The sequence below is a fragment of the Eimeria acervulina genome, genomic scaffold (genome assembly GCF_000499425.1).
Source record: "Eimeria acervulina Houghton genomic scaffold, Eah_scaff541, whole genome shotgun sequence".
In the NCBI taxonomy this organism is placed as follows: Eukaryota; Apicomplexa; class Conoidasida; order Eucoccidiorida; family Eimeriidae; genus Eimeria; species Eimeria acervulina.
In genome coordinates, this window is record NW_013549740.1 from 2667 (window position 1) to 13741 (window position 11075).

An 11075-nucleotide genomic window follows, 5' to 3' on the forward strand; every position below is an offset into this window, starting at 1 on the left:
TTTGTTATCCGTAGAGTTTGGTTGAGTAAAGAAACGACAAATAAATTATGTTTGTTTGTTTTTATCTTATTTAAACCTCTGTAGCTTAAGGAGCCGCTTAGAACAAAGAAACAGAAAGAAAATCAGAGATAAGCTCCGCTCGTGCAGGCCTTCTGCTGCTGTATATACACCGCAGCAGCTGCTGCAACATCAGCTGCTGCTACTGCAGCTGGTGTGGTGTATATACAGCAGCAGCTGTCGCAGCAGCAGCTTCCTGAGGTGTATGTACACCTCGCCAGCTCTTAATATCCCTTCAGATTAAAAACATATAAACATTTGTAGCACCCATCTACAAGGAGAGAAGTTCTTGCCCCCCAAGCTTACGATTGGGGTTTAGGGTTTAGGGTTTAGGGTTTAGGGTTTAGTGTGCACAACCACAGACCCATGGTGTGACTAGAACGATGTCGAGTGTCTCCTCTTGTGTTTGCCTCTCGAGCATACCCCCTGGCTGTCTTCTCGTGTCTCCTTTTTCAGCTGTCTCTGTCTTTGCTGCACTGCATAAGGGGAGAGAAGAGCAGCAGCAGCAGCAACAGCAGCAGCAGCATCAGCAGCATCAGCAGCAGCAGCAGAAGACTGCTACTAAACACGCAAATGAGGCCCCTCCTTTCCTGCGTGTAGGGTTTAGGGTTTAGGGTTTAGGGAGTTGCTGAACCCTTTCCTCTGCTGTATGCTTCTGATGTGTCTCTTGTCTCTTTACTCTCGGGTTAGAGGTGTCTCCTCATTGCTTGGAGACACCTACTGGGGAGACAGAGGCCCCTTAAGGCCTTGTGCTGTCTCTGTCTCCTTTATCCGATAGCTCATCTTCTTTTTGTTTTCATCTGTCTCTTGTTGCTGCGGTTGCTGCTGCCATCAGCTGCTGAGAGGCAGCAGACTGTCTCTCTCTCTTTGTCTCCATGTCTCTCTCTGTCTCTGTCTGTCTGTCTGTCTGTCTGTCTCTGTCTCTATCTCTCTGTCTGTCTGTCTGTCTGTCTGTCTCTCTCTCTCTCTCTCTCTACATACATACACAAATATGTATGCATATAAATCTGTATATATGTACACACGTATACATATATATATATATACATATATATATATATATATATGTATATATATATATATATATATGTATATATATTGTATGCAATCTTCTGCATTAAAAGAGACAGAAGGCGAAGTGTCTCTTCAGCTTCTGTTGTGTGCTGCAGTCCCCTGTCTCCTCAGCATTCTCTTTATAGAGTTAAGAGGGCTAAGTGCTGTAAACCCTAAACCCTAAACCCTAAATAAGCACCAGAGTTATTGTGCATACAAAAGGAGACAGAAGGAATACTGAGAAGGAGCGCCTATTATTAGGCTGCTGGGGTGTCTCCTCACCTCATCACCAAGGGGTGTCTCCCCTATATATATACATATATATATATATATATATATATGTATAGGTTTAAGAGCTGGCCCCTGTCTCCTTCTCTCTCTCTTATATATATATATATATATATATATATATATATACGCTCTCTTGTTTAATTTATCTTATAAACTGTCTCCTGCTGAGGGTCTTCTGCTTTGTGGCTGCTGCTCGGTGTCTCTCTTTCTGTCTCCTGTCTCTAGAAGAAGCCTCCAAGCAGGGGACTCTGTCTCTTACAGAAAGACACAGTGAGGAGACAGCCTACCTAAACCCTAAACCCTAAAGAGAGAACACCGGTATCTCCTGTCTCCCCTGTGTCTCCTGTCTCCCTTCTGTCTCCTTCTGTCTCCTTTGTGTCTCTGTGTCTCCTTCTGTCTCCCTTCTGTCTCCTTCTGTCTCCTTTGTGTCTCCTGCTGTCTTTTTACTGTTTATTGTTTATATTTAGCTGCTTTGTGCGGCTGCAGGAGGCAGAGAGTAGACAGAGAGAAGAGGTAGAGAGCCGCGGTGTCTGTCTCTTATAGTTGCAGGGCCTACCTGCAGCAGCAACCTCTCTTGCCTGCTAGGCCTTCTCTCTTTAGTTTAAATGCTGCATCTTTAGGGGTTTAAATGGAGACAAGAAGAGAGACAATGCACTGGTGTGTCTCCTCAGCTGTCTCCTGAGGGTCTCCTTGCAGCAGCAGCAGCAGCAGCCTTCGTCGTTCGCTATCTACTCTTGAGCCGCTGCAGCAGCGATAAAGCAGCCTTTTAAAAGCAGCAAATGAAAGAGTTTGTCTCCTTCTGTCTCTTGTCTAAAACCCCAGCTGAGGAGACACCTGAGGTGTATATACACTGAACAGACCAACGCCGAGTTCTAAGGGCACAGCCAGCAGCCAGCAGCAGCAGCAAACTTTCTTGCATTTTGCTTGTTGTTTTTTGTTTTATTTCTTCTTATTAAATTAAAAAGGCTATTTTAAACACTTCGACAGCAATATTATCCAAGCTGCTGCAGCAGCTGCAGCAAACGCTTACCTGTAGCTGCAACAGACCGCCGGAGACAGCAGCAGCAGCAGCTGCAGCAGCAGCAGCAGCAGCCGAAGGTAGCTTACTGCAGCGGGAGGGCCTCATCTTCTCCCGCGGCGAGTCGGGTGTATGTACACCTCAGCACTGCATTTTATGTATTTATTTGCTTCTTTGGTTTGTTGCTCGGTTGTTTTTACTGGTTGTTGTAGCAGGGAGACACTGCTGCTGCTGCTGCTGCTGCTGCTGCTGCTGCTGCCGAAGAGACAGAGTCCACCGCTGGAAGGAGACCCTGGGCTTCGGGTGTCTCTTCAGCAGCCCAGCACTTCAGCTGAGGTGTATATACACAGAAGATGCCCCTCTAGTTTTCATAAGGAGACACCTTATTAGCCTCATGTCTCTATTAAGCAGGCTGCTGCAGCCTGCAGGCTCAGCAGCAGCTGCACCACGAGCAGCAGCAGCAGCAGCAGCACTCGGGTCTCTGTTTCTTTACCTCTGTCTCTTCGAGGGGGGACTGTCTCCTTCTGCAGCGCTCCCAGTGAGGCATCTTTATCTTAATCTCAATATATAAACAGACTGTCTCCTCCGCTGTCTCTGTCTCTGGTCTGCTGCTGAAGAGGCTCTTCTTAACGCGGCGCCTTGCAGCTGTTGCAGCACTTCGCTGCTGCTTCCTCCTGCTGCTGCTGCTGCTGCATGCTCTCACGACTTCTTTACTGCTATTGTTGCTTGTTGCTGCTTGCGACCCTTGCTACTGTCTCCTACCACTCGTTGCTGCGGCTGCTGCTCGGTGCTGTTGCTGCTCTTGCGTATTGCTGCTGCAGCTTCTACATGTTGCTGCTGCTGCATATAGCTCTGTCTCTTTCTGTCTGTATGTCTCTCTCTCTCTCTGTCTGTCTCCTCTGTACTGCAGCAAGCTACCCTAATGCCTCTTGTGGTTTTGTTTTATGAATGTGTCTATCTCTTCTTTGCTGCTTATTTTATATATCTCTTCTTGTTGCTGCTAGCTGCTGCAGCTGCTTTATGTTCTCTTCGTGTGTCTCCGACTGTCTCCTCAGCTGGGCGCCCCTTCAAGCAGCACTCCGCTGTCTGTCTCCTCTCCATGGAGACCTGCTGCTGAAAGAGGAGAAGGGAGACAGCCTTGGTTGTCTCCTGCTGCTGCTGCTGCTGACGATGCAGCACCGCATCTCTGGGAAGAAGGCCTCCCGCTGCTAGCAGCAAAAGGAGACAGTCCCTACTCCTATCTCCAGCAGCAGCAGCAGCAGCAGCAGCAGCAGCACGGCCGCGCAGTGTATCGACACATGTGGGGCCAGGAGACAGTCCCTCGCGTCTTTTACACCGCAGGAGCAGCAAAGACCGGCGATGCAGCAGCAAGTGCAGCTGCAGCAGCAGCAGCAGCAGAAGAGGAGACAGTTGAGGGCTCCTCGGGCGCTCTGAGAGGCTCTTTCATAGAAAAGTCGGTGACAACTACAAATACACCTTCTGCTTTTACTGTCTCCGATCCCTTTGCTCCTTGGGTCCCTCCCCCTCCTCCTCCGTCTCCTGCAGCAGCAGAGACACCTGAAAAAGCTGCAGAGACACCTGAAAAAGCTGCAGAGACACCCCAAGAGACTGCAGAGACACCACCGGAGCCTCAGAAGGAGACTGCTAAACCAGCAGGGCCTGAGCAGGCGCCAGAAGCAGCAACAGAGGAACAACCTGCTGCTAAGGAGACACCTGCTCCTGCTGCAGCAACAGAGGAGGAGAAGGGGACAGAAGCAGCAGAACAACAGCCCTCAGAGGCTGCTGCACCTGCACCTGCTGCAGCAGAAGCATCTGCTACTGGCCGGGAAGCAATGGAGAGAGAGGCTCAGGAAGTAGCAGAGCAGCTGCAGAAGCAAGAGCAGCAGCGCGAGGAACAGCAGCAGCAGCAGCAGCAGCAGCAGCAGCAGCAGGAGAGCTCGGATGAGGGGCGACTAGGGAGGAGGAGAGAAGCAGCACAAGGCAAAAAATCCTTAGAAAAGGCCTTAGCTCAGAAAATTGAAAAGCTGAAGCTAACAGATCAGGAGACAAAAGAATTCGTAGACACAAAAGGTAAGAGACAAACAAATAAAAGGAGACAAACAAATAAAAGGAGACAGACAAATAAAGGGGGACAGACAGACAAAAGGGGACAGACAAATAAAAGGAGACAGACAGATAGAAGGAGACAGAGATAAACAAGGAGAGACTATAAAAACTCTTTTTAGGAGACACTTGTTTGCTTTGTTCTCTGAGTGTCTCCATTTGTTTGTTTGTTTGCTTCTTTGTTTATTTGTCTCTAAGAGCCTTTTGTCTTTGTGTCTTTAATACCCTTATTTTTGTCTGTCTCCTCCGGTGTCTCCTCAGAGGTTGCAAAGAACGTACGGAGACTTGTGGGGCTGAAGGCAGGCTCCAGTCTCCACCTCGAAAATCAAAGACTTATAAAGCCAGTAAGAGACACGAAAGGAGACAGATAAGGAGACATAACAATAGATCGCTAACACTGAAGGAGAGAGATAAGGAGACAGAATAATAGAGAGCTAGCATAAGAGACACAAGGGGAGACAGCGAAGGAGATAGCTAGCTAGAGCAGAAAGAGCAGGAGATAGAAAAAGAAACACAGAAGGAGACAGAAAAGGAGGCACCAGAGGAGACAGCAATGAAGGAGAGACAGAATAAGCAGACAGCTAAGCAGAAAGCTAAGAAGAGGGCTAAGGAAGCAGCGAGGGAGACAGCAAGGGAGGCAGCAAAGGAGACAGGGAGACACAGAAAGAGCACTTGAGACAGCAAATGAGACAGCATAAGAAATAGCAAATGAAACAGAATAAGAGATACAAACGGAGACAGCTGAGTAGACAGCACGTGCAGGGGGAAATAAAGAGACAGATATATGATGCTTTAGAGAGACACAGAGACACCGTATGCAAGAAGAGGAGAGAGGAGACACCTAGAAAAGAGACAAGGCACCTCAAACTCTGCACTCCCGCACTCCAGTAGACACACTAAGACACAGCAGCAGGAGACAGCAGAGGAGACAAAAAAGAGAGGAGTTATTCTTTGTTATTAGCACCCCTAGCGAGAGTAAAGTTCGCACACAAAGAAATGCAAGCAATAATAGAGCAAGCTTGTGCCGCTGTCTCTTTGTCTCTTACTGCACCTCCATTGCGAATCCACTGTCTCCTTATTAACTAGGGTGTCTCGTTATTACATAGAGTGTCTCCTTCTGTGTCTCCTTTTAAGTTCAGTGTCCCTGTTTATGTCTCCCTTTTAACTTGAGTGTCTTCTTATTAATTTGGGTGTCTCCTTATCAATTGGAGTGTCTCCTTATTAACTTCAGTGTCTCCTTATCAATTGGGGTGTCTCCTTTAGCGTCTCATTTTCCTGTTCTGTGTCTGCTCTTTAAATCGAGTGTATATTGCATCTGCTTAGCAGATCGAGTGTCTCCTTCTGCGTCTCCTTATCAAACAGAGTGTCTCCTTTTGCGTCTCCTCGAGTGTCTCCTCTTGCGTGTCCTTACCAATTCAAGTGTCTGCTGTTGTCTGTTTATAAACTCGAATGTCTTCTTCCTCCCCCATTGTCTCCATTTGCATTTGCTTATAAACTGGAGTGTCTCCTTTTGTGTCTCCTTATAAAACAGAGTGTCTCCTTTAAGTAAATTGCTTCATCTGAGTATTAATTTGAGTGTCTCCTTTTGTATTATTCAGGGCTGCGATATATCTACGTTTGGGCCTGCATACTGCGCTGCTGAAGACAACCCCAGAGCAGCAGATATACTGTGGAGTTTAGAAAACCGAAAGAATAACACTTATTTAGTAATGGCTTTAGGCATGTTAGCATTTTCAATACTGGTCCAGTGGTCATGTAGCCTAATGGAGAAGAGAGTACTTAGAGGAGGAGACCTTTTCTCAAAAGAAGTTATGGAGACTGCCTTCAGACAAATCGCTCATATTGCTATCGTTGATGTTATTCTTTGGGGCTGCATGCAATCCAACGTTGCAGCCATTCTTGATGAACTCGTCTTTGGAGATGTAAGGGGCCTTCGTCTCAGGGCCCAGGGCATATATTTAAAAAGGAGACAGATAGAAAAAAGGAGACAGATAGAGAGGAGGAGACAGATATAAACGAGGAGACAGATATGAGCGAGGAGACAGATAGAGCGGAGGAGACAGATAGAAGGGAGGAGACAGATATAAATGAGGTGTATGTTTTATTTGTTTCTGTTTGTGTATTGTTATAGGTGATGCCTCAACACCGTGACGCAGATATTGTACTCGAAAATGTGTCTCCGATGTTAGAGGTCTTGTTTGAAGAGTTATTCTTTGTCGCTATTTTGCTGCTTATTTGGTAAGAGCAGCAGCAAGAAAGTTTGTCTCCCTCCCGCTGCAGCGCAGCAGCCCCAACGACATTAGAGACGCATAATATACCTCAACAGAAGGAGACACCAGAGACAGCCCGTAGGCTGGTGTCTCCTTTGTTAACCCCAAACCACCCCCTCCCGTAGCTGCAGCGCCCACAGCTCGCTCTTGCTGCAGCCGCTGCATCTTCTTGCCCTTGTGCTGCTGCTGCTACTTCTGCTGCTGCTGCTGCTGCTTGGTGTGCAGGTACGTGGTGTTTGTAGTGCTGCTGCAGTGTCTGGTTCGTCAGCTAGCTGCCTGGATGCGAGCTGTTGATGAAGAAGAAGATGTGCAGCTAGCAGCACAGAAGGCGGAGGCAGCAGAAGCCTCTTGCTTCGGCCGCTGTCTCCGTTCTCAGGATATCTCCAAGGCTTGCTTCTTAGCGCATAGGTAAAGGACTCTGTGCAGCAGCAGCAGCAGCAGCAGCAGACACGCAGCAGCGACCCTAGCCTAGCCCTCTTAAGGAGACAAACTCAGAAAAGCAATACTCAAAGACATATACACAAAAAACGCATACAAAGGCCTCAACAGCAACAAGCAACGAAAAACCAAATGCATGCAGACAGCGCAGAGTTTAACAGAGGAACTCCTGCAGCAACAAACAGGCTTAGATCGGCCCCCTTATATATTACATAGGGCTTAAAACAAATTAGGGTTTAGGGTTTAGGGTTTAGGGTTTGGGGTGTAGTGGTGGGTAACAGGCCTTTTAGGCTGTACAGAGACGAGAACAGTGTCTCCTTTTATTTGCTTCTTCTTTAGTGCTGTCTCCTTGGAGTGTAGGGACGCCTGCTTCTTGTGGTGTATGTGTAGAAGTATCTGTCTCTTGGGGTGTATGTGTAGCAGCAACTGTCTCCTCTGTCTCGTGCGTGCATGCTCTCTGTCTGTCTGTCTCTGTCTCCTCTACGAGGGCCTTCATTATTATTGTGTTTGAATATGGAGAGCCGATGCCTGGCGTATATCTTTTTGTAACTGTCTCTGTCTCTTTTTCTGTGTCTGTCTCTGTCTCCGTCTGTCTCTTTATCTGCCGTTACGCTTATTTGTCTCTGGTGTACTGTCTCCTTATTGTCTGTCGTTGTCTCTGCTTTTGTCTCCTTATCATGTGCCTCTGCCCCTGTGTGGGTGTCTCTATAAACGGCCTTCATATGTCTCTTTATTAGCTGTCTCTGTCTCTGTATCCTTATTATCTGTCTCCGCATGTGTCTCTGTCTCTGTCTCCTCACTGTCTGTCCCTCTTTTCTTATCATCATTGTATCTGTTTGTCTCCCTGTTGCCTGTCTCCTTGCTTCTGATTCTTTATAATATCTCTTTGTCTCTGTCTCTTGATCTATTATCTGCATGTCTTTGCCTCTGTCTCCTCACCATCTGTCTCCCTATTGTCTGTCTCCTTGTCTCTGACTCCTTATAATATCTCTCTGTCTCTATGTCCTGCTCTATTGGCTGTCTGTGTGTGTCTCTGTCTCCTCATCATCTGTCTCCGTGCCTCTGACTCCTTAAAAAATATCTCTGCCTCTTTGTTTAGTATCTGTCTGTCTTTGTCTCTCTGTCTCCTCACCATCTGTCTCCTTAAAGTATCTCTCTGTCTCTTTGTTTATTATATGTCTGTGTTTGTCTCTCTGTCTCCTCACCATCTGTCTCCTTTTAAGGTATGAGTTCGCGGACAACGTGGAGGCCATCAGCATACCTGGGATTGACCCCTCGGGTTATTATTTTATGGAGTATCTTCGCGCATCTTTGATGAAGATGGCGATAGAAATGCTGCGTCTACCTAACAGCACTTTGCTGCTGCTGATGGTGGTAGCGGGGTGTCTCCGTCCCTTCTTAAGCTTTCGTGTGCATGCAGAAGCAGCAGTTTTGTCTCTATGCTCTTTCCTCTGTCTCCTTCTTATGCTGGGTGCCTGGGCCTACGTATCCTATATAGAGAGACAGCTTAGGCCCTCTCATATCTCGCACTACTTAATGATGCGATATCACACAGAAGTAGGAGGCGACGCCTCAGCTGAATACATGCAGCAGTTTACTCCCCCGTACAAGCTGCAGCAACAGCAGGTAAGAGCTGCCTATACACCCCAACATCATGTGTCTCCTGCTGCTAACCTTCTGTGTCCTGTGTCGCTCTTGTCTCTCTCTGTCTCTGTCTCTGCCACATTTCTGTCTCTACTTTCTTTGTCTCCTTGTTGTCTCTGCACTGTCTGTCTCCTTCTTGTCTCTGCACTGTCTCTCCCCACGCCGGCTGCCTCTAAAGATATGCGCTTTTGCTTACCTTCTCTTTGTCTCTGTCTCTGTCTCCATCTCTGCATGTGGCTTGTCTCTGTCTCTGTCTCTGTCTGCGTCTTTCTCTCTTTATTGTCTCTTTCTCTGCACCCTCTGTGCCTTTACTCTCTCTCTCTCTCTCTGTCTCCTCTCTGTCTCTATCCCATGTCTGCCTCTGTGTCTCTACTGTCTTAACTGTCTCCTTTATCTGTCTCAACTGTCTCTTTTTATCTGTCTCTGTGTCTGCAGAGTGCATGGCCAGGTATTTGCTCTCGATATTTCTATGGTACGACTTTGCCTAACAAACATCAGCAGCTCTTTTGCTTCTGGGCAAACGGACCCACCATTGTTATGCGCGTCTTAGAGGTAAGCAAAAGGAGACACATATTAAAGAGGAGACACATATTAAAGAGGAGACATATATTAAAGAGGAGACATATATTAAAGAAGACACAGATATTAGAAAGGAGACATAGATTAAAAAGGAGACAGATATTAGAAAGGAGACAGGCATTAGAAAAGAGAGATAGATTAAAAAGGAGATAGATATTAGAGAGGAGATAGACATAAGAGAGGAGACAGATATTAGGGAGGAGACTGCGAAAGTAGAAGAGATAGAGACACAAACAGAGGCGGAGGAGACAGAGCCATGAGAGAGGAGACAAATATGAAAGAGGAGACATATATGAGAAAGACAGACAGAGACAGAGAGACGGAGACATAAGGAGACAGACAGACAGACAGACAGAGAGGAGGCAGGAAATGAGGCAGAGAGGAGACAAAGACACCAGACGAGACAGAGACACGAAGGAAAATATAGATGAAAAAGGAGACAGAAAGATGAAAGGAGACAGAGATAGAAAAGGAGACAGTTGGAGCAGTAGGCAGATATAGAAAAGGAGACCGTTAGAGCAGTAGGCAGCCTGTAGATCCTCTCTGCACGTTGCGGTGTCTCGATAGCACAGATATTATAGAGAGGAGACAGCAGAAGAGGAGAAGGAGACAATGCTAGAATAGAAGAGACACTTTATTCCTTCATATAAACAAACCCTGAGAACGACAAAACAGCCAACGGAGACAGTTAATATCTGTATAGAGAACAGCCGAGTGTATGGAGTAAAAAAGGAGGCCTTGTCTATATCTTACATCGTTGCATTGCGCTGTCTCCTCTCCTTCTCTGTCTCTTTCTTTCTCTTAGGCTTCTTGCTTCTGTCAGCTATTAGTACTCGCCTGGTGGGTGCAGTTGCTGAGGTCTCACCCTGCAACATGGCTGCGTCTGTCTTGGTGGGGTGATATTGCTGTGGGTGTCTGCGCCTTTCTTCATTTTGCCCTGCTTAAACAAGTTCTTTACTCCTCTCTTCTCGCTCTTCGCTGCGGAATGCTCATTGATCATCCTCTCTTAGAAAAGGTATTCATACAAACATATCCATACACCTCAAGACATTCTGTACTCTTATCTCCACCATCTATACACAATATATATATATATATAGTGTATATATATTATATATGTGCATGTATATATATTATATATATATTATGCGTATATATAATCGTGGCCTCCTTTAATATTGGGTTGGCGTACCTGTCTATATATATATATATATATGTAGATATACGTGAGTATGTTAATATATCAAAGTGTATATATATGCTTACAAGATGTGTTTCCTTCTGTCTCCTTTTGTCTCCTTGAATGTAATAAAGTGTCTCGTTTTGTGTCCTTTAACTTATGCAAGTGTCTCCTTTTGTCATTTACTGTCTCCTTTTGTCTGTTCAGGTGTGGGAGATTCAAAGGGCGGAGAATGTGCGGCGTACAGCGGAGTTAATCGACCGCCTGCGCATTCAGTCGACTTTGTTTGCAATCAGAGAAGGAGGAGACATGTTCTGGAAGCAAATGCAAATCAAGTACTTCATATCTTTTCTTATAAATTATAAATTATATAATATATATGCAATATATAAATATATATTTATCTAGTATATAATATATCGATATATATATATATATATAT

The 11075-nt window shown here is 46.1% G+C and overlaps 2 protein-coding genes across 2 annotated transcripts in view; both read left to right on the forward strand.

Annotated features, from left to right (window-relative positions):
* Positions 1-2813: 2813 nt before the first annotated feature.
* EAH_00042110 (hypothetical protein, conserved) lies at positions 2814-7204 on the forward strand (the record flags this gene model as incomplete). Its single annotated transcript, XM_013395094.1, has 6 exons — positions 2814-2957; positions 3475-4489; positions 4784-4866; positions 6271-6444; positions 6654-6760; positions 7018-7204. The coding sequence occupies 6 exons, from the start codon at positions 2814-2816 to the stop codon at positions 7202-7204; spliced, it is 1710 nt and encodes a 569-aa protein (XP_013250548.1).
* A 2207-nt stretch (positions 7205-9411) lies between these two features.
* EAH_00042120 (hypothetical protein, conserved) overlaps positions 9412-11075 on the forward strand; it is a gene marked incomplete at both ends in the record, with an annotated part of 3536 nt that continues 1872 nt past the window's right edge. The window contains 3 exons of the mRNA XM_013395095.1: positions 9412-9426; positions 10277-10468; positions 10841-10968. Coding sequence (XP_013250549.1) covers positions 9412-9426; positions 10277-10468; positions 10841-10968 — 335 coding nt within the window. The remainder of the gene's footprint in view (positions 9427-10276; positions 10469-10840; positions 10969-11075) is intronic.